A 24,561-nucleotide genomic window follows, 5' to 3' on the forward strand; every position below is an offset into this window, starting at 1 on the left:
TCTTAAGAAACCTTTGCCTAACTCAAGGTCACATAAATTTTCTCCTGTTTTCTTCTAGAAGTTTTATAGTTTTAAGTTTATAGTTATATATATATATATATATATATATATATATATATATATATATGATCTATTTGAAATAATTTTTATATTTTGTGTGAAGTACCAGTCAAGGTTCTTTTTTTAAATTTACAAGTGGATATCCAATTGCACTATTTGTTGCAAAGATTAGCCTTTCTCCATTGAACTGTCTTTGCAAGTTTATTAAAGATCAACTGACCGTATAGGTGCAGGTCTATTCTATTCTATTGATCAATATGTCTACTATTCTTTCACTAGTATTACAGTCTTGATTACTATAGGTTTTATAGTAAGTATTAAAATCAAGAAGCATAAGTTCTCAAACTTTGTTCTTTCCTAAAAAACATTTTGACGATTATAGGGCTTTTCTTTTCTATGTAAATTTAAGACATAGCTTGGCATTTTCCACAAAAAAACCTTCTAGGATTTTTATCTGGGTTGTGCTGCATCTATAGATCAATCTGGGGAGAAATGACATCTTAACAATAATGAGACTTTGAATGAATTGGTACTACATATTTCTCAATTTATTTAGGAACATTTTAATTCTTGAATAAGGAATTTGAGAAAGATTTTATCAGGTGCCAAAAAAAGTCATTGGATTTTTGGTTGAAATTACATTAAATATACTTTTATAAATCATGAAAAGCATATCTCCTCTTTTCCAATGACTATAATTTTCATTATGTTTCCTGTGTAGAATTATCAAAATATCATTTAATGGATATTCAAACAAAGGTATTTATTATTTTAGTATTTCCAAAACTCATGAATCGTATAATATACTCTTGGCAAAATGACTTCTACTGTGAAGTAACTTGGGAAATATCACATACAATATGCAGCCGCCAGATTCAGATTTGCATTGCTCATTGGCTTTACTTGGTCATTGGGTATTATAAATATTCTAATATTATTTATTTTGATTTTATGTTATTTTATTCTACATTTTAAAATCGACTTTCATAAAATATTGATTTGTACCCTTTTCTTGTTATCATTTTTCTTAACAGGACGGTTATGCTTGCCAGATAAAATAATTTACAAAGCTTTCCCTGTATTTCCATGGTCTGGGAAAATATAAATTATATAATAAATTATTCTCTCAGGTATTTAATATGATTTGGCACACACACATAAAACGTGACACTTGTTATCAAGAGTAATAACAATGGTTTTCTTCAACATTCATTGCATTTTTTACATATTTTCATTGCATTTTAAACTTCTAAAAATATTTTCTGCTATTCAAGTATTTTTGAAAAGTAAATATAACTGGTGGGATTAAGTGTAAAATGGTATAGGTGAGACTAATTACATAGAGAAATCCTTGATTTTTGACATTAGCCACTCTGTTGTTCAAGTTTCTAATGTTGAATCCAAATCCCTTGAAAATCTAGCACACTGAAATAAGTGGGCCATCAATTGGAGGGGCTGCTAGAGAGTATGTAAATACGAAGAGATGTACATATTCAGAACAATCAGACTTAAGAGCTTGACAGACTACAGAGCACAATGAAAAGGTGATACTCACATCCGAGTTAAAGCGAAGCTGACAGACATTACAAGAAATAACTTGTTTCTTCTTTGGGGGAATGGACACTCCAAATGTGTGGTTAATGACTGCTTTTTGCACAGGATCCATCTAAAGAGCAAATGATAAGATAGTCAATTTATAACTTCAAAGGATAGATAATAGTGTGCTCAAGTAAAAGTAGCTGTATTATTCCTTAAGGTTTTAACTTTTAGTTCCCAAACAAGGATAATAAAGACTCTCATTCAATAGTAATGTACTTATTTCCAAGAATTAAAAATAAAAACAAAAAAATTGGTTTGAAATCATAACACAAAAAAATCACAGGAGAATCACATTTCAAGAAATCTTATATCTATATAAGAAACCTTGAAAAACCTTAAAAGAATCATAGAACAAGAAAACTTAAGATCTAAAGATCAGGGTTAAAATTAACTTGTTAATGTTTTCCCTATGTGAGGTAATAATACTTAAGATGGCCTGAAATGATTTCAATGATGACTGTTACAGATGTATTTAAGTTTCTTAGTTTTTTATTTGTGGCAAAGTCATAAATGACAGGCTTTATCACAGCACAGAAAATGTTTACCTTTATTTTAAAATAATTTATTATTGTTCATGTACTCTAGATATTCATTCTACTGGAAATGCATGTCACTCAAATGTCTATAACAGATTGGTTAATATGCAACCCCTGCTTAAATATTGATCAAGTAAAGTTTTGACATATAACCTGTGACTTTCTCTCTTTGGTTTGCATTTACCATAAACAGTCAGAGAAATATACAGTGATACCATAGAAAAAGTATGCCACAAAGCCATGAAAGTATTTGGAAAAAGAAAGAACACTATCTGCAGAGCCTATAAAAAGAGAGACACAGCAGTGATTCTCTTGTGTACTCCAGATAATAATCTCCAGCATTAATGTCAGACAACTGGCAGTTCAAAAAACAATGACGAACAAAGCATAACTTATAAACAGATGTAACACGAACAAGGACAGATCCACTGACACCATTGTCTAGGAAATCTCCAGAGGTTAGAATTTAGGACTGGATTAGTTGATGATATTTGGTAGAGAGGGGAAATGAATACTATCCCTGATGAGGCGTATGAATCAACAAAGTTCAAAATCAGCAGTTAGAAGAACTTAAATACATTAGAAGGGAGGGCGGATTACAGAATTATTGAACAGTAAAGTAGCCTTTTTTTTTTGCTACAAGTTTAAGTGAGATGACAGGACAATGTATTCCCACTATAAAGAAAAGTTATGTGGTTTGGAACGCTTATAAAAGTCAAAGAGGGGAGTTTTCTGGAGTGATAGAACTATTTTATATCTTGACTGTAGTGGTGGTTACACAAACTTATACATGTGTTGAAATTCACAGAACTATGCACATTCCCAAAAAGTCAATTTTATGTTTGATAACTTAAAAAGCGAAAAAGAAAAAACTGTTAAGAGTATTATGTTTAACTACTTTGGGATTGACATATATACACTACTATGTATAAAATAGATAACTAATGAGAACCTACTGTATAGCACAGGGAACTCTATTCAGTGTTCTTTGGTGACTTACATAGGAAGGAAATCCAAAAAAGAGGGGATATATGTATACATATAGCTGATTCACTTTGCTGTACAGCAGAAACTAACCCAACATTGTAAAGCAACTATAATCCAAGAAAAATTTTTAAAAAATTTAACCACTAAATGTAAAGTATTATTACTAGAAAATCTGGGGATTTGTTTTGCTTAAGGTTGTAATTGACTATATTAAATTTTATTAAATGAGAATTAAAAAAAAAACCCTCTATGGGCAAAGAAAATCTCAAAAGATCAGAAAATAAAACCTTAGTTCACTTTCTTACTAACAAGTGCATACACTTAAAGTCTCATCCATTTGCAAAACATGAACCTGTACTTTCTGTCGTTACTAGAGACGGCAAATCAGTTTGGACAGGCTTAAAAATAAAATAGCCTAACTATATTGGCAGCATGGAAAAACTACACTGTTTTGCAAAGTTAAAAAAATAAGAGCATTTTATTGAGATATTTTCTGTTCTCAGGCTCTAAAAAAATACATCTAGTGATGTGTGAACTATATAGGATAAAAGTATATGAATATCCTAATCATATTTTCTGCATGCCACTTTTATTATTTTTGCCATATCTATATACTATTGTATATGTTATTATTATTCACTTAACATTTTTTCTTTAAAGCAAATTAAAATAGTCTTTTAAAAAACAGCAGCAATATGCATGAAAACATAGTTTTAATGTATATCCTTTCCTATTACTCATTTCAAAAGTATATTGAAAGTTACCATTAAAAATTAAAACTTCCATCATCTAAAATAAATGCACTATCCTAGTTATTCCCATACTGCAATATGGAAACATAGACAAAAATACATCTACAAAAATTTAGCTCCAAATTTTTAGTAAACAAAGATATCTGTTGAGAGCTCCAACACAACCCTTGGATATAAACATTCCCTTTACATTTTTGAAATTGTTAGCTGCCTACATAATTTTTCAAGTAACCCCTGATACAAATTTGTCTACTCAAATCTCACATTTGTACCCTAACAGCCTGAAAATACTGTTTATGTTCCCAAGGCTGAGCATTCTCTTCCTGAAAGGTGAGTTGTGGCCGAGCACCCCCAATACTAAGGCAGGCAAGTTCCCAGCAATCTGCTCCGTGAAAAGCAAACTAAGGAGGTTCCTTCAAGAAACTCTTAACTAGAATCGACTTCTCTGCTTTACACATATAATCCTACTTGTCCTCATAAAACACAGTCCTTTTACCCCCTTCCTTGTCACCTGTCATTAACTCCTGCTGCCTTTACATCCTTTGAATAACTTACCACTAATCATATGAACATTTTATCTTCCATGTTTCTCACTTGGAACAAATTTTTCTATTTTCCACTTGATTCTCTATTTTGTTATAGGTATTTCAAGAAAAGGTCTACTTTTTTCTAAATCTTGTTTATCTTTCTCTGTTTATCATAGAATTATATAATTATACTTCTTATTCAAATGTCACTTGGGAGGACATGATTTAGTTGAAAGAAGACTTTAAATGGTATAAGAAAGAATGTTCCATTGGCCAATTCATCTGATATCTTGAAACAGACACTTCCCAGCTGATGTTTTGAGTATATGCCATCTGATGCAGTAACTACAAATACCTGCGTCATTTCAGTGGGGTCCATAATTAGCAATAACGTAGAAAAGGCTTTCAGATCTTTCTCTTTTTTAAAAGTATAAAGAAGTAAAATCCTGAATTTTTTTCTTGTAGCATTCCTAAAATACTCTAAAAATTAGATAAAAATAATAAATATGTTAATTTATATTAAATTTTTTCCTCCACTAATGCCAAATCAGTTTTCTCTAATCATAATAAGATATGTATAACTAAATCAATGGCAAGTCTTTTATTCAATCACCAATTTTCAGGATGAATAAAACAATCAAGATGAATAAAAACATTCTCATAAACCCTAAAATGTGATAAATACGTGTGATTCAATTTAGTATAGTCAAAACTATATATCTATACCATAATGATTTCATATGTAGAGTACTCAGCAAAATTATTGGAGGTACTACAGTTATACAACAAACTCTTGAAGTTTTAAGGGTTTTAATAAAGATGTTTGAAGTGTTTTTAAACATCTTTATTAAAATGTTTATATCACTTTTAAATGAACAATTGCCTTGTTAAATACTCAGATTAGGTCATACTAGTTCACACTGCACAAGAAAGCTGTCTGTGTATTGAGAAGATTGTTTCAGTGGTAAACAATGCTAAAAAAGCTTTTCTTTAAGGAAAAAAAAACCTACCACATAGCTCTAGCTACCAATATTCCTTACCTGGCAGAATTTATTGGTCCCAAATAAGCCTCTTCTTTTCTAAAAAAGTAAAAGTCAGAAGTAGTCATCTGGAATTTTGAGGCTAGCAAGCACATTCACACAAAATTTTTAAAAATCCATTTTCTTTGCTCATCTCTGATTAAAAAGCCTGAAATGCTTACTAACTAAAAAGCAGCAAGAGTTAACACTTGCCACTTTTGCTAATGAAAGTCATGTAGAAATGAAAACCAAAACCTATTAGCGCAATTAACTGGTAGGTAATAAAAATGAAAGATGGGGTTGTGGCTTTTACCAGGAATTGAGGAGATGATTGGAGGCTACGAATGGACAAATTAACTATTCTATTACAGTACTTATAAAAGGAATTAATGAAGGTGGCCTTATCACACCATCTATTATATTTTCAATATCAAAATAAGAACAAACAGATATCTTGATGTATTCACCAAGTTTATGGAACTACAAATCTGTGTGAGTTTTTTTTAAAAGATCTACTTTCACTGAGTATTCCAAAAAGTAATTTATATCCGCACAGAGTAAGCAATCACATAAAAACACATGAAGTTGCAAATAAAACCTAGCCACAGGGAAAAGAAACACAGTGCAGCACTTCACTAAAGTCAGGATGAAGACTATGGGAGGGCAGAGAATCTAAGGTAGGCACTACATGATCAAATGACAGTACTAGATGACATTTATATTTGAGATAACTTTCCTAGATGGAATTTTAGGCAAAGAAAATAAAATTACAAACCTTTCAACTATCTCAATAATTTTCAAGGGGACGAAGTTCGAATTGTATTCTTGTAAGAGTTTTACAATGACTTCACTACCCATCCAGTGGGGCTGGGTGTGGGAGTAAACCAAGCACCACTCAATTAAAAAGCAAAAAAGACTGCTCAAGAATTATACAAGTCTTTCTTATATGTGGCTGGGTATCCATAATATTCTTAAAGATGAGGATATTTCATCTTAAACTTAGCTATCTGCTTTAACCAACATTCTAAAAAGCATTTGGTAACCACTTACTAAACAGAAGTAGAAACCATGTTTTTGACTTTAAAAAGTTAAAGATCAATCATGCAACAAACATTTCTGGAGGTCTAATATGTTTCAGACATTGTCCCAGATTAGATGGGGTAGGATGAGTCAAACACAAGAAGGGACATTATTGTAAAAGTTAAAAAGTGAAAAAGGATGGTGATTAAGCAAAACACTGAGGCACGAGAAGGCACATAAAGGTCTGTCCCCTCTTGCCCTACCCCTACTTTGGATTTTTCCCCCCTTTTCTGATTTTCTCACAATTCAAGCATCCAGGATCCTCCCTTTAACAGTGACATCAATGTGTTATCCTCCTGGGGTATTTGCCTTTTAATTCCTTTCTCTAGCTGTGTAATAATAATAATAAACATCTTAATAAGACCAGCTTAGATTTAGAGTTCTCACCACGTGCCAGGAACTATACTAAGGGATTATCTACTGTACTCTCCACCATCACATGAGGCAGATACCATTTTTATCCTCCTTTTACAAATGAGGAATCCGAGGCTTTGAGAGGTTTAATAACTTCTCACCCTCAAGTTCGTAGGTCTGAAGCCAGGAGTCAAACTCAGGCGAGAGTCTCTCCCCCCACTCTTCCCTGCTAAGGGACCACCAAGCAGGGCTGCTGGGTATCATGTGTGGCACTGCTGTAGGGTGTGAGAAATGGGAAGAAAGGAGGAGTGTTCCTAGAATTTCTGCAGCCTGGAGGGCAGCTGTCTAGTCAAGCTACACATAAGGCCTACTGGTGGCTTGGTTTTTTTTTTTTAATGTATTTTTTTCTATTTCTATTTTTTTTTTAATTTATTTATTTTTGGCTGCATTGGGTCTTCATTGCTGACCTGGGCTTTCTCTAGTTGCGGCGAGCGGGGGCTACTCTTCGTTGCAGTGCGCAGGCTTCTCACTGCAGTGCCTTCTCTTGTTGTGAAGCACAGGCTCTAGGCACGCGGGCTTCAGTAGTTGTGGCATGCAGGCTCAGTAGTTGCGGCACACGGGCTCTAGAGCGCAGGCTCAGTAGTTGTGGTGCACCGGCTTAGTTGCTCCGCGGCATGTGGGATCTTCCCGGGCCAGGGATCGAACCCGTGTCCCCTGCGTTGGCAGGTGGATTCTCAATGACTGCGCCACCAGGGAAGCCCCTACTTGGTGTTTAAGTAAAAGTTTCCTGGAGAAGTGAGTCTCAGTTTTTCTCTTTCTGACCGACTTATGCCCTTCTTAAGATAAGCCCATTTCTTCTTGGGTTACTTCAGGAAAGCCATAAATAAAAATTGGGGCTGCCCTGTCCTCTTTCCCCGTTGTAACTGTTGGGCTAGCACACAGAAAAAAAAAGAAAGTTCCAGGAACACTTAGAGATTACACGTAGCAGGTGATGGTCATCATTTGCACCTGTCCTTGATTTCTGCAAAGCAGATCTCAGCTACTAAATCCCTGTGACTTAGGGCTTTCTGGAAGTTTGGCAAAGCATCAGTTTTTTTAAACTGCAATATTATCAAATTACAGTAGTACAAAAAGAATGACTATTTTTTCATCCCTTCCTTTTTCATTGTTGGACTTATGGAAAAGAATGGGACAATAGGGTCTCATTAGAACTTCAAATATTCATGAAGTGACACTTTTAAATGTGATAGCTTATGTCACTGAAGGGCAATATTTCTCTGAAGTTACTTCAAAAAAGGTTTTGCCTTTTATATTTAAATACTCTGACCACATGCCTTTATTATTACTGTTTTACTTGTTTCAAATCCTTGAAAACTTAAATAGAAACAAAGCAGACGCAACTGTTGCAAGACAAATTCCTCTTCTCAAAGATCAGGAAATACAAACAACTGCATATTGTTGGCAATGTTAGTTCAACCACACAACTCTGTACTGTTTTGGATTTCAAATCAGAAGTCTCAATAAAAATAAACCACATGAAACGTTACACTGGAACTGCATGCTACTGTGAGACCTGCCTTTTTGCATCTGGAATATGTAAAAGTTGAGATTTGCCATCCTGCCACTGCTTTTCCTACCCAGAGCATCCTGACAGGGGTCCACCAGAATGCCATCACTGTCACTGAAAGGAAGACAAGTGACATGCCACGTTCTCCACAGACTGTTGATTCGATCAAGTGCCATATTTAGCTCTTTGCTAAAACCACACATTGGCTGTGACTTGCAAACAAAATCAGCTGTGCCCCTGTACCACAGGGATAACATTACTCCACCAGAAAGTTAACCAGAATTGGCATAAAGGCTAAAATAACATGCACTTAAGAAAATAATAGGTCACATTGATCTAAGTCTCAGATCCAATAAAGCTATTATCATTATTATTATTACTACTACTATTTTATCAAAATGTTGTAGACCTTTACATATTTTGAGGCTGGTTGACAATTAGAAGGATCTGATTGCTGCAGAAATTAAGTGGGATCCCGGGATCCCTTTCCAGAGCCTCCCTCGTACTGGTCAAAAATCCCTGTGGAAAATATAAGTGGAGTCTGCCCAGAGATTGGAAGCAACCAAGCAGAGTGGAGCATAGATTATAATTTCATTTTTTTCTTTTCTTTCCTTTCTTTTTTTCCCTTAAAATGAATTTAGAAAGTTTGATACCTTTCACTCAAATTCCATATTGCCAGGCCTTCTTTGAAAAGTTCTGGGATTCATCAAGTAAGCGTTATATATTCCACTGACAAAAAGAATGACTAGAATAAGGAAAAAACACCCTGGGATCTATTTTGAAAGGAAACTAAACTGCATTTTCCAGTAGTTTTTTGGGAGAAATTCCACCTTGGTTTCATTTCTAGAAGAATAAAAAAGAAACATATACAGAATGTTAGAGATGTGTGTTTCTGCCATAAAATAATGTCTTCTTTCTAGAGCACTCTGATAATAAAAAGTGCAACCTTTTTAGAGATTATTTCATATCAACTTAGTTCTGTCCTTGGGAATTTTTGCTCCTTTCCAACACATCACACTTTTATAAATGTATAATTTTCAATTTGCACAAACACTGTATTTGATTGAAAATTGATTCATTTAACAATAGTTTATTAAATGGCTATCATGCACTGTTTTAGGAGCTGGACATACAGTAGAGAACAAGCCTTCAAAAATACAACATTCTAGCTGGGGAGACCTACATAGGTATCCCCTGCTTTTTGAAAGTCTGCTTTATGCCACTCGGTTTTATGAAAGACCTACATTGGTACCTGTTTTCACTAACTGAAAGAAATCCCAAGAGAATTTTTGCTTTTATGAAAAAAGTTGAAAAATGAAAATAGCGTTCAGCATTTCTTTTGTGCAAACCTTTATAGAGGCAGTGCGCATCTCAAGCAGTGACAGTGGCACCACCAAGCTCCTTCCCCGGAAACTACACTGAGCATCTCAGGATCAAGCCGCCATAGCTTTGAACTGTGTCTGTGAGCATCTATTCTTTATCTGGATTTATTTTGTGCATCCATTAGCAAGATGTATCCTAAACTAATTGCTTCTTCACTTCACAACATTTCGACTTAGGAAAGATGTCATAGGAATTCTCCATTTTGGGATAGCGGGGGAACCCTGTATATCTAAAGTTATAAATAAGGTATTTCCAGAGTGTTTTAAGTACTATGAAAAAAATAAAACAGGAGAATGGGAAAGAAACACAATTTTACCACGGATAATTCCTAAAAACATTTTCGCTGTCTTGATACAACTTTGATTCTGATATTTTCACATGTAAAACCGTACCAAGTATGTAAAGATAAGGACATTATCCCATGATTTAGAGAGTTGATACAGAATTTGGAATCATATCGCTGGTAAAAACTGTAAAGGGCATATGCTCTTCGGCTTTCAAAGCCGCCTATGAGATCTCCACAGAGGATTTTCTTCAACTACCACGTCCCAAGACAACAACTGGGACACCACTCACAGCCACCACTGTCATCGTGTCCTTAAAGAGAAAGGGCAACTAAAGTGATCTGTTTTGGAAGTTCTCTAAGGATGAGTGCTTAGCGCTAGATGCGTCTTACCTGGAGACCTTCCTAGTGGGTTTCTGGTACAATGTGGTTGGCCTGGTAGTTTTTAGTGAATAACCAAAATACCCATGAGTTACTTCTCTGTTTTTTAAATAAGTACATATTCTGGCTAAGCTCTAGCAGTTTTTTGTGAAGATATCATATGAAAATAATGTTTTTCACTTTTAAAACTTTTAGAACTTTAAAGAGTTACCAAATGGTACAAGCAAGAAAGCTGAAAGGAAAGGAGGGGGTGGTTTCACCATCTCCCCCTCTTTAGTGGAAAACCAGCTTAACACTTCGACGGATAATTTTTAAATTGTTCTAAGTAGAAGGAATAAATTTTAAGTTCTTTCTCAGACAGTAGTTATTTTGTTAATGGGAGATGCCCTAAGATTAGACCCGCGCACCTTACTGAAGCCGAATGTCTAACTCTGACAGTAGATCCTTGTATGTAATCATATGGTCAGTGCAAATGTAAAATGTTCCATTTTCCTGGCTGGCTCCACATGCCTGGTGATTTTCCATGCTGCCAGGGGTCAAGAGTGATGCAGCAAAGCTGTAGTTATGCCGCTGGGTAATTTAAGAAGCCACATCGAAGAGCATTTCAAAAAGTTCAGTTTAACAAATAAGACTTTCAGCTTACGTCTGCAATGGGTACGAGACTTAATTGAAGGTTCGCTCATACCTTATTGCACGGACACACACATACCCAGCAACGTTTTGGGTGTTGATGTTCCTATTGAAACATTAGATGAGTAAACTTAAGAATTGAAATTCAGTAGCATATGTACCCATATTCAGGTTGAAAATGTATTTTGGAAGATCTACTTGGTTAATATGATGTATTAAGGGAGCCCAGACTATGCTCAATTCCAATTCAGGTGCTCATTTCAATGTAGGGAAAAGGCATTAAGGTATGAGCTAAACTATATCTCCTAAGGAAATCCAGTCCTTTTCTTTCTTTGTTTTCATTATTGAACAAGAAATGCTTAGATATGACTGGAAACCATGAGGAAAGAGAGGTGTTTTTCCATCAGGACACAAAGAAAGTTTTTGAAAGGGCTTTCATTTTATGTTTACTATTTGATGTTCCTATAACTAAAATATTTTTTGGCCAATGCATGCATACAGATTTGAAAGATCAGTAACAACTGTCAAAGGCAAGGTAACAAAAAGTTTCTATGAAATTATTAGATGCACTTTTGAGAGAATATGAGAAAAGTTACAAAATTTTTAAGAAAAATGAAAAACTACCTGGAAGAGAATTAATAAGAATTTAGCTCTATTCTGAATTTTAATAGCACAGAAGAAGAAATGAAATGATGACAAATACTATTAATATTTTTTTCCTGTGGAAAAGTTACTACCTTCAAAGTATTTATACTTTATATTTCTCAGTGAGGTATATCCATATTTCAAAAAAACAAAGAGCCCAAGGCGTACATAGTTGACAATAAACTCTCTCATCCAAAGAAAAACACTATTCAGAGTGATGAGAACAGGAACTGGATTCACCAAGAGAATCTAAAATAAATGAGTCAGGTGTTACCTATGTTTTATTTAGTATTTTGTTTCCTCAGGGTGAAATAAAACAAGAAATAAACCATTTCAGGAATATGGACTGAAGTATAGGTTTTCAATAGATGTGCAAAATACTAAACAAGATAGAGATTCATTTGAGGATAGCTTATGAGAACTGATTCTTCTACAGGACATTGAAAGAAGACACCCATCCTGAGGTTTGGAAGGATAGGCTAGTATCTTAGATAGAACATAGTCACCTACTTCTTGGCCTTTCCTGTTTTTCTTTTTAAAATAGTGGCTTGAAAACAACCCCCACACTTGGTTTCAGGATTAAATTTCCATAACAAAATTCAGAGCCAGAAATAAGTCTGAGAAATATCTTTTTAAAAAACTAGAACTTTTTGTTCTTTAGGAGGAAAAATAAGGCATACAAATAACCAAAGACTACTTGCTGATGCTTATGAATGTAGTTTATAAAAATTATTGGTGCTAAGTCTCCAGATCTAAGTAGTGATAAATTTTCCTATTTTCTGGGAAATGGGCTAAAAAAATGTTACAAGGGCTTTCTAAGAGACCAGGGAAGTAATGAGCTTTCTTGACTTAAAAATCAATACACCTGCTGAACAGCCAAATGCATTAACTGACATCCTTTCAAAACCATTCTGTCAAAGCTAAGTTTGAAAGGCTGTTCAGTAACTAATCAGATATATCCTGATGCTGAGGCAAAACAGGTCCGTGACACAAATTAAAAAGGCTTAAGATGAAAAGAAAACCCCACTAGGCAGGAAGAATTGCAAAATCGGAAATCTGGACCTCTTTGGATGTATTCTTCATTCTGTAAAGCAAAGTAGAAATGAAGTGTTTTTTCCCCAAACAGAGGACAACACATTCCTTAGTCTTGCACTCAGAAGAAACCTGACAGGTAAGGACTAAAAGGCTCAATGCAAGGGGGCAAATCAGGAATGCTCCAATCCTAAGCATTGTGGGCTCTCCCATGCCACACTCTCATGACACAGCGGTACAATGTCAGAGATTGTCTACATTTTCAAACTGTTTTTTATTTGTTTTGAGTTTCAGAACCTTCCCCTCCACTCTACCCCCAAACAGAATCCTAACTGGAAATTCAATATAATAAAACGCTGAAAACAGGTCTGGTTAAAGCACGTGGGTCAGGTTCCAGTCTCACCAGCCTGATTTTAGTCCAACTTCCTCACATGAAAGTGAGAAAAGATACGGAGAGTTTTAGTAACTTGCTTGAGCCTCTTCAGCTAAGACCAGAACCCAGATCTCCTGCTGTGGTTGCCAGATTGGCAAATAAAAATCTTTTTTTTTTTTAACATAAATATGTGTCAAATATTACATAGGATATTCTTATAATAAAACTGATTTGTTGTTTATCTGAAATTCAACTTTAACTGGGCATCTTGCATTTTATCTGTGCCCTTCCCCCATCCCCATTCAAGGATGTCACTGCTCTCCCAACGTTGATTCTACTGGTCCTCCTTTTTCTTGCAGGCTTACCTGTCACACTTAACATTTTAGGACTTTAATTAGGAAAGTGGTCCCTGAGTGGTTTTGCGGACAGGTGATATCAAAACCATTTTATGTTATATATTCACCTTGCTATTGCCTTTTTTTATGGATGTATATGTGTATACATATCAACTCTTCTCAGCAAAAAAACATTTTTGGTTCAACTCTGCCTTTTTATTATACAAAATATACCATACTTGTAAAATAAAATAAAGAGCTTTAATAAAATGCCTTTCTCTGCTCTCTGGGGTGATAACTACTTTATTGAATAAGGCTCTGTTAATGGTACAGCTTGACATTTAACATTTATTCATTTGATTTATAATTATTTTTACGTGATTGCAAGGAGGCTATAGTTCAAACCAAAAGTCGTTTAAACTGAACTGCTTTCCTCTCTTTTGAATTTATAAGGAAATCTAGTCACTTCTGGGTAAAACTGTTTTATCCACCAAACTGATTTCAAATATACACAAAGCCCTTTCTGTCCCTGTATGTTCTGAGTAAAGCAATATATATATATATGAGGAAAGTGAATATAGCAAATGAAATCATCAAATTAAAAATGTGCCCAGTTTGCTTATATTTTGGCCATGGATATGGCATTAATATTTCCTAATCAAACAATGGAGAAAAACCTACATGAATCACATGGCAAGTTGTCATGAAACACAAAATCCCTAGTAATGTTCATGAAGTCTCATGAGGCAAAAATCATTTGTATTTATAATCTACCTACTCCCTTTGAAGACTTTCAGAAACATTTCTGAATTATTCTGTTTTCCATTCTAAAATTCAATCTCAGGATGCTGGTTTCAAAGTCTTCCCAACACTCATTTGAAAATTTTTATTCACCCTTCTGTCTCCTGCAACGTCTAACACTTACTAAAATGGGACAAATACTTATATCTAACAGCATGAGAAGTTGATATGTCACTTTATTTAAAGGATAATTAGTCAGGAATCACCAAATTTCTGCCTCACAACAGAACAATATCACAATAACAACTGTTGACACTTATCAAACCACTGAAGTCCAAGTGGCCTCCTGAAGCTGGGGTTAAAAGCTGACCTCTGGAAATCAATCATGTTCTTGGCAGAGAAGAATATTTCAGTGATATGAAAGCTGAAATGGAGACTATAATCTTTTGTGATTACCCTCGAGGCTGAAGCAAATGCAAAAAGGAAAGTCTATGAATTGCTGATAATTTCCTTTGATGACCGATTCCCAGGAAATTCTGATATTACTCTTGCTCTGTAACAAAATTGATGGTTCCCTAGAAGTGCAGCTTCAAAGAACTCCACATCTGGGCGTCACAATGCTTCTTCAGAAGCTACTCACCCATTAAAGGGGCCGGGCCTGTGAGGTGGCAGCTCTCCCTCAGAAGACAATGGAAGGTCTGATTGCACAAGGACTGATGAGCTATGTGCCACAGGCTCTTTCTAGAAAGTTCTTTTATGAAGGAACTAAGTTAAAATGTATCTGTTTTAAACCTTTTTTCCCCCCACAGAAGTCTAAAGATTGATTATTTCTCTGCTGTTCCTAATAGCTATGGAACTATGAATATCTTGGCTTGTATATTTTTAAAGTTTTACTTAGGCTGATGTTTGTATTCTAATAAAAAAATAGTTTTCATACATATGTACATATCGTTAAGGTCTATATAATATTTGGGGATAGACTATAAAACTACTAATCTTTTTTCAGGAAGCATCGAATTTACAGTTAGATGTCACACCGAATTTATAGTTAGGTGTTACTGCACAGGTTAAGTGGGTTTTTCTTGTATGATTGGCAATTTAAGTTCAGAAAAAAAGAAGGAGGTAGGGTGAAGAGAGATCTGTAACAGTCAAAAGTCCAAAGAATTTTTAGAATAGATTTCCCTTATCAGTACATGAAGGATAAATGAATATGTTGACTACTTAGAGTTTAAAATATTTTTTTAAATTGCCATTTTAACTAATGTCAGTTTGATTAACAAATAACATGAGAATAAAGGTTCTATGTTTGGAAGTCAACGGTGTTTTAAAAATATAGCAGAACACATCTTTGTGTCTTAGGTGTCAATGACAATGTGTCATAGGTACACAGCTTTCGGGTTCAAAATACCTTCATACATAGCCTTCAAAGTCTAAATATTATTGAAAGTAAACGGAGAAAAAAGGAATCCAAACAAATCAGTTGTGGTTATTCCCAACCTCCACTCAATATACCCTCTCCCCAACCCTGCTCCAGATTCATTATCCCTCTGCATTGTTTTCAGGCAGTCAGGTGATTCTGATCTTTAGGTATGCACTACTATTATCTCATTCAAGGTAACCCAAATTGAGCACCTGCTTAGCGCCAGACATGACTTCTTTAAACTGACTGTAAATTTCTTAAACTTAAGAACGAGGTCTTAGCCGTATCCTTAGCATCTACCTTGATTAGGATTGCTCTAATGCAAAACGCCAGCCCCAGTGATAAACATAACTTGGTTTACTTAAGGTAATTGGTTAGGAAGATGAGATCAAAGAGATAGAAATATTAATAAAAATATTAATATTATTTATAAGAATAGAGCTTTTCTGTTTAGGAATCATTTCATAAACATCATCTCATTTGAAATTCATGGGTATTTTAAATTATTAAAAATAGGATGGTGATATGTTATATTGTTTTTTTCCACAGATACTAAATTCTAGAAATTTTCTAAATATTCAGTCATATCCTTAATTCTCCATAAACATAATAAACTCAAATTTTCATGATGTAGTAATATAGACTAGGAAGGTATTATCACCCTAGTTTTAAAATGAGGAAAGTGGAGCTAAGTGATTTTCTCAAGACCAAAGAAAACGAGTCCAGCTGTAGTCTTCTGACTCTTGTCAAGTGCTCTTCCCCATGTAATGAAGTAGATGGTTCTTCCCTCTTCTCCCTTCCACTCAGGTTCCTGCTTCCCAGGGTGGCATGAAGCAGAGTGCAGGCCAGATAGGACTGTTAGAGGCTTACTTTGGAACAAGTCAAGCAGCCTTATTTCTCAGATCAGAGGGAACGCTCCAAGTGGATTTTTGGGAGGAAGTTGTGTATAACTGATGAATGAGTGACTGACTGAATGAATGAATGCCACCACCCCCTTTAGAAGGTAAGTACTTCAAAAGTTGAAACTTAAGTATATACCATGTGATAGTGGCTATTGGTAATCATTTTAGCATTTAATAGCTTCAGCTCATTTTGGGAAATGGAAATTTTGTGGGTTTGATTATCATGACAATGAACCATTTTACACATAGACCCAGACTAATTGTTGTTTTAATTGTTGGAGACTTTCTGTACATTTCTAATTATTTGTAAATCATAAGCCTGTGAAAGAGATCACATATATTTCTTACTACACCTCTCAGATCTTCACTTGGCTCTAGAAACTGTTCATAATAAGAGAAAACAAGTATGAGCCTGACAAGACAAATCTATCTCCTAAATATAGTGCAAGCCTGATATTAGGAGCCACAACGATTTATTGGGTACTTAAGAAAATATGCCCCACACGAATAACCTGTGAGAAATACACACATTTAAATTCAGGATACAGTAGGGTGGAGACCAGCTCTTGCTTCTCTGATATTTAGCTTTTTTTTCCTTTTCAGTGGCAGAGCTGTCTATTGGAAGAAATGAGAAGACTGGATTATATTCTACAACCTTCTGATCTGCAAAAAGGGTACAACAATGACACACGTAGCCTATTTCATATGTGGATATGTTAAAAGAATTAATTGTAGAATGTCTTTAAAATATGCTAATGCCCTCTGATACTAGAATTCCATGAAAATAAGGTATTATTCATATAAATTATGTTCTTTCATATTATTTCAAGCATCAGAACATAAAAAGGAAGGTAAGAAAACCTAAATTGACAGCTAAATCTGTGAAAAAAAGTGTTTTTCCAAGATCCCTACTGAGCTCCGCAAAGATGTTGAAACTTCACAGATTGCTAAATAGCACTCCAATTCATCTTTAGCACCCTCAATGGCAATTATAAAAATAAAGGAACTGGAATATTCCAAAACATGTTTTTCCCTCCCCCAAAGAGATTTGAGACCTAATTCTGAATACAAGAATCTAGAGGGAGTAAAAAAAAAATGGTCTGTGCTATTGCATGGGTTCCCAAGATTTGATAAAGGTTTCTCAGGGAACACTACCATCAATTAATGTTTATAGAGCAACCAATTTAGAAATACCTTTTCTGGGCTGGAGGGAATGTTTTGTACAATAATATTTTGCCACATTTCATATTTATTAGGCTCTCCTACTTTACCACAGGCATAATGAGCCTTGGTCACTGAGACAAGCTAAGAACAAGGTTGTTGTTGGTTTCTTCTTCCTTTAATTAACTGGAGATTTGTTAAGAATAAGATACATTTTTAAAGAAGAGGGCCTGACACACACTTTTTCCAAGCTGACTCTACTCTTAAAAAATGCTGACCTGGGACAGCGCCAAGACTGAAGACCTGTCTTGCCAGAATATCTGATGTGGCCTCCAAGTACACATAATCCTTGAAACTCTAGCACTGAAGATGAGGTCCCAGAGCCATGTGAGGTTAAGATTAGGACGATGAAAGGGACACGCAAGAGGACATAGCATGGTGGGACTATGGGTGCCTCTTTTCACAGGTTCCTGAAATCTTGTGTTCCCTTACCCCTTAAAGGTCCATCAAAGTCTTAATCTGATGTTTCTTGGCAGCTTTGATCAACTGAATCGACTATTTATTATAAGCAGAATCCTGTTATCTTATGGTGAATTACAAGAGGAAGAAGTAATTTCTATCAGACAGTGAGCAGCTTCTGCCTTATTCACTATAACTCCTCCTTAGCACAATGACTGGCACATGTAGACATTCAGTAAGTGGTTGTGAATGCATTCCTTTTCCTAGATAACCTGAACAAATAATTTCATTTAGGACAGAGAACACATATGACCACATATTATATAAGCATACTTGTGTATATATACATACCATATCAATAATATCTACATATTCTAAAGGGGTTTCAAGAGTGAGTAAAGGGATATTTGAACACAGTCTTTACTAGATAAATCTTGAGATTTTTTGAATAAGGCAGGGGACGTGAATTAAGCTTAAAAAGGACATATTTGTGGTCTGAAGAGTCGAGGAAGACAATAATACTGAAGATCACTACATAGTTTGTTCTCCTTCCAGTGGTCATGTTTACATATTTTTTCTCTCTGCCATGTTCAATAGTGATGTAAAAATTTCCAGACAGTAATCTATGCTTAAATATCTGTACAAAAATCTTCTACAGTTTTGTAGCACATTTCAAAGAGTTCCTATAACCACTGTTTTTTCTAATGATCTGGAGAGTGTTGCTGTTGACTTATCTAAATCCAATAATAGGCTGTCATCCTCCCCTCTTCCAGTAAATTTGAGTAACTGTGGAAAGTTTCAACTTGGCATATTTCTTTAGAACATATGAAAGAATATGACCCGTTGAAATATTTTAAGCATATCATGAAAATAAAATTCTACCATATTCTCTTTTTTATTTGACTGGGACAAATGTGTCAAGTACTGGACATACTACTGTCCTAGGAAATATGGGACATATAACATTTTATGACAGGAAAGCATTACTAGAGTAAAAAAGAAGACTCAAATGGCAAAAATTCACTTTGGATTGTATTAGCAGAGGTAAGGTATTTAATTTAAATAAAATTAAAGAAAAATTTAAATAAAAGAAAAATAGGTATTTAAATGTTTAAATAAGGACTTCATTAAATTAATAAACATATTAAAAGCAGGTGAAACACTGAATGTTCTAGCTTACTTCAAGTTTCCTTAGAGTAACATCTCATGAGAAACATGGCATGAATTAACAGCAAAGTGAATGTGATTTTGATTCCCTATTTCTTTATTTTGGACCTCCTTGATAAATATATTATTATTTCTACTACAAGAAAGAAAATTTTTATATAGTCATTGATATCACCAAACTATGAATAACCCAGAATCTCAAAGAGTCTAGAGTGATAAAATAAACAGTAAACACATCTCATTCCACAGCTTGTCATGGATGATTCAAAGAATCATATAGCAATTTGGGACTTTATACTTCAGAAATTATCTTTATTCTGCTCCACATATTTGTTCATGTGTCAGGAAAAAAATAATTTTAAGGTAGGTAATAAAAATCAGATTATTTTTCACAAAAAAAAGATCACTGAGCCTCTTGCAATAAAGCATCAGAGACCTCCATTGTGCTTGTGCTTTCCTGGAGCAGTTGCAAAAACATGGCAGGACTCACAAAGACATTTGAAATAAATAGGCATGGAAACTACTGCCAAGCAGCAGAGAAACTGACAGGTGACTGTGGTCTTGAGTGGCTCTTGATTATAGCTACAGCTCTGGAAAGTCACACAAATATATCTGTCCATGTATCTAATATGTGGCTGTTAAAAAGAAACTAGATCTTCTAATCATCACATACAATATATAGGTTACATACGTGTCTTAGTCTGCTTGACCTGCCATAACAAAATACTATGGACTTGGTGGCTTAAACAACAGAAATAAATTTATCACAGTTTTGGAGGCTGGAAGTCCAAGATCAGGGGTGCCAGCATAGTCAGGTTATGGTGAGAGCTCTCTTTCTGGCTTGCAGATGACTTCCTTCTCACTATGTCCTCACATGGTAGATAAAGGAAAAGCTCTCTGGGGTCTCTCCTTATAAGGGCATTAATCACATTACAAGGGCACCACCTGCAAGACCTCATCTAACCCTAATTACCTCTCAAAGGCCCCATTTCTAAATATTATCACTCACGTGTTAGGGCTTCAATATATGAATTTGGGGAGGAGGGAACATTCAGTCCATAACAGCATGTGTGTGAGTATGCCTTCTAAATGGACCTATTTTATCATATTAAGTTGACACAATCCATCGTGTTAAGTATGCAATTCATTTGAATTTTGAAGAAGTCTCTTATTAAGGAGAACCAAGTATTAGACAGTTATTAAACACCAAGTATTATCCAGGTAAAATGAAGATAAAAATGGAATCCACAGTAAAGGAAATGGAAGATTCTACTTCTAATAGGGAGAAACAATTATATACATTTTGGCAGCTACCAAACATCATGTAAAAAAATTAAAGGATGACCATGGAGCAGTTGGCAAACTGAAGTAAAGTGAACAACAAAATAATGAAAATAGCTCTATTGGGATACAAAAAATTCATTCTTTCTGGCCTTTCTTGAACACTATAAAGTTCAGTAACTATTTTCACTTTGCCTATATTTCTTGGTTTTTATTATCTTGCCTTTTCTAGCCTATTTATTTTATTTCTTACAAGTCTGTTGGGCACTGGGGTATTTTTGTTTTATTTATTTTGTTTATCTCCTTCCCCAAATCCAGTACTGTTTAGTCCATATATTATGTTTTCAATAACGTTCAGTAATTAATAACTTTGATTTTAAACTAAATGCTCCTAAGATTAGGGCCTAGGATAAGGAATGCAGTTGATACTTGCAGAGTTTCCATACCATCCACACAGAGAAAGCCAGAACTATAGCTGGAGAAAAGTTTATAACTAATTATTGCCTTTAGACTGAAAAAGGATGACAATTCTCAGGAAATTAAAAGTAAACACCTGCTCTTATCACCTTGCACGTAAGGCTCAGAAATGCCGGAATTCCCTTTGCTGGATGGGGGACCATGAACATTGAAACACCAAGGATCTAGAGCCCTTTCTCTGTTCTTTTCTCCCTTCCTTCCTTCCGAAGAGTTTTATTGAGCACCTATGCCAGACACCAAGCATACAAAGATAAACAAGATAGAGCCCTTGTTCTCAAGGATCTGACATTCCAGTGAAGATAGATGGATAATCAGGGAGAATATGATGTAATCGGGAGGTACTTTGGAAATACACAGGATGGGCACTTAAGTCAGACTGCAAGAGTCACAGAAAGTTTCCTGTGAAGGAGGTGATCTCTAGGTTGGGCCCTGAAGGATAAATAAATGAAGGTGGGGGTGGCGTGGTAGAAGTAAGCATCAGTGAGTTGCCAGGCAGAGAAGCCTGTTAAACTTTAGATATAAAGGTCAAGATCTTTAAATTTGCAGACTTAACATCCTCATTCTCCAGATACGCATCCTTGACACACAGCCCATCACAAAATATCAGTGATCCAAACCCCATTTTCCCTAGTATGTCTCCTCAGAACTCTGCTTGAACAGTGTCTTGAATTTTTTGCTTATTCTCACCTATAAACACTGAGAGATTTTGTCTTATGGAGTAAAAGGCAAGATAGCCACCTAATGAACACTGTGAAGCATATCTCTTCACTGCATACAATTTAGTATAGAACAGGCACCTATTTGCTTTGGAATATGACAGAATCCCATTTCATTCTTGCTATGTTTCTCATGTAACATTATCATACTCTGCTATAAAAATAGGAAGAAACCATTACTTTATATATATATTTTAAATCCAAAGAAAATAACAAAACTTGGAACTTGCGAAGCTTTCAGCTATGGTCTCAAGAGTACAGTGTTCATTCTTCTGATAATGGTTATGAGTTAAAATATATTTCTTATATTTACTAATATTACCCTTGATTAAAAATGAAGTGATTATGGTAGCATTCACGTTGGTTTTCAAAGAGCACACAGACTACTGAGTAGAATATACTTTTAAAATTTGCTAACAAGAGTATGCATGTACATGTTTAATGGTTGTTGTGGAGGTGATTGTTGATTTTTATGGAACTGTTATACTTTTTTACATAGCTCTGTATATTGCTATTTTTCATTTAACATTAACATTACTTGAAGAGCAATTTGTCCACATTTAAAAATACTAATTTTAATAATTGTAAAATATTCTACTGTATGTAATTAACCATCTCTCTGTTGTTGATTCCAAATTTATGCCATTAAAGTTGACGTTGGGATAAAAAAGAAAATTTGCTAACAAGAAATTATAACTGTTTTTAAAATACATTCTACATTCAAAAAATCCTTTCCTCTTTCCACTTAATGATTCTGCTGAAAATTATCTACCGTCCTGCCAGAAAAGAGCACAAAAGATTTCTGATTGAGCTTTGTTCACACTGAATGAGGTGGGAGATGACACGGACCAAAAGAGCCAAGGACACACAGAAGAGCCGGAACGTCAGTTTTGAAGTTAGAAGATTCTAATTCAAGACTCAGTTCTTCCTTTACTAACGCTTTTTCCTCATGTAGACAATAGGAATAATAACCATGGTCAATTAAAATGTTCTAAGGTCTGAGTCCTTTGAAGAATGTAAAACATCACAAAATACAATAATCTAGTATAATTATTAGTAGTAATGTAAAACTATTTTCCTAGGAAAATGTGGACAGTGACCTTTATGAAATTGCCCTAGGAAATCTGTTGGGTGAGTTAGACACTGGAATGGAAAAGTCCATAGGAAAAGGATTAGAGTAATTGAAACTGCAAATCAGTGAAAAATCATGGGTAATCCAATGATCCCATAAATTCATTTTTTTGCAAGATGATAGAGGGTCCCACTTGCAATGACTTAATTTTTAATGCATTACCAGAAGGACTCTGTATCCAATAAATGCCTTGGATATAATATAGAGAGAATAAAATGACTATATCATGCAGTTCATTGCTATATTCTTCACTTTCACGAAAAAAAATTTTCATTTGAAAATTACAAGTTTATTTGCCTCTAAGAAGAAAAAACAATGAACATCTCTTAGAATTATTCCTTGGATTTTCTCAAATACATCATATGATTAATTGCTATATAGAATAAACAAACAAAAAAGGCAAGTTAGTACATCTGTAAGCCCTACACAACATTAAAAAGCCATTATGAGACTATCTTTTTAAAAAGAACTTACAAAAATATTCTTTCCATTTCTGTTTTACAGCCCTTAAGAACAAAGAAGTATATATAAGACATTTAGAAATTCTCTAAAAGTGACTTAGAGAATAGCGCTAATCAGATGATCACAGTTGTAAAAAGACAACAGTGACTGGTTTCCTATTAGATATGTACATAACATACATCTAGAAGGGGCTGGAAGGATGTGTACCAGCTGCTGAGGGTGCTTTCCTCTAAGGAAGGGAGTAAGTGTGTCTGCAGGGGCAGGGAATGGTGACTTTGACATTTTGCTTTGACTGCTAATGTTTTATTTGAATTTTTGAAATAAGTATTACTCGTGTTAAAAACAAAATACAGAGAGGTGAACCACAGTAGGAGACATTTATGCTTACCCACGTCATCAGTACTGCTTCCTGACAGTGACTGGACTCCTGCAGTGGCTATAAATGCTGTCTTCCAAATGTACATTAATCAAAATACAAAGACCTAGTAAATGTTTTCAGAAGTATAGCTTAATTCAATTATGTCTGGAATGTATCACCCATGTTTAGATAGAGGACAGAATAAGCATGCTTGAGTTCAAGTTCTCTAAAATGGCACAATGTGTTGCTTTGGCATGGTCACTCCTGATGGATTAATGTGACCAGGACAGGCGTGATTTATCTTACTGAGTTGTTCCACTGCACTAGAAATGCTGCTCACCTTTTCAGGCCTTTTAAAAAAAAACTGTGTGACTTGTGTCTGAAAACGCCCAAGAAGATGAAAACATTCAACCATTTACTTGCTAAGTCGAGGCCAGTGCTCTTTAAAAAGTTGGCTGTTCCCCTACCCTCTAATTACCTCACAATGCCTAAGCCACAACAGAAGGCATGTCAGCACATTTTATTTACAACCCTTGAGGAAAAATCCTCTTGATGTTTTCACTTCACACAGAAGATACGTTTGCAGAAGGAAATATTTGGCAGTACTTCAGACGTTCACTGTCTGGTAATGCAATTCTTTTTCTTGATTATGGTAGCTTCTATAATGCTGTATCATTCATGTAGACCATCAGACCCCAACTGACTGTATTTATTGACTGAACAGACATAATTTATGCAGTCA

The 24,561-nt window shown here is 34.8% G+C and overlaps 1 protein-coding gene across 19 annotated transcripts in view; it reads right to left on the bottom strand.

Moving 5' to 3' along the window:
- ZNF385B (zinc finger protein 385B) overlaps window positions 1-24,561 on the bottom strand; it is a 422,990-nt gene that overhangs the window by 56,196 nt on the left and 342,233 nt on the right. For 15 of the 19 annotated variants that reach the window (XR_009504237.1, XM_059928243.1, XM_059928240.1 and 12 more), the window contains 2 exons: window positions 5,502-5,540; window positions 1,616-1,726 (listed from right to left, as the gene is read on the bottom strand). The exons of 1 other annotated variant lie outside the window; for it this stretch is intronic. Coding sequence is in view for 17 of the 18 variants with exons in the window: in XM_059928243.1 (XP_059784226.1) it covers window positions 1,616-1,726; window positions 5,502-5,540 (150 nt within the window). In the remaining variant the exon portion in view is untranslated. Of the gene's footprint in view, window positions 1-1,615; window positions 1,727-5,501; window positions 5,541-7,381; window positions 7,401-24,561 lie in introns of those variants that run through there. 3 more of the 19 variants (XM_059928241.1, XM_059928239.1, XM_059928256.1) reach the window with 2 other exon arrangements.

Source organism: Balaenoptera ricei, chromosome 7, assembly GCF_028023285.1.
Source record: "Balaenoptera ricei isolate mBalRic1 chromosome 7, mBalRic1.hap2, whole genome shotgun sequence".
Lineage (NCBI taxonomy): Eukaryota > Metazoa > Chordata > Mammalia > Artiodactyla > Balaenopteridae > Balaenoptera > Balaenoptera ricei.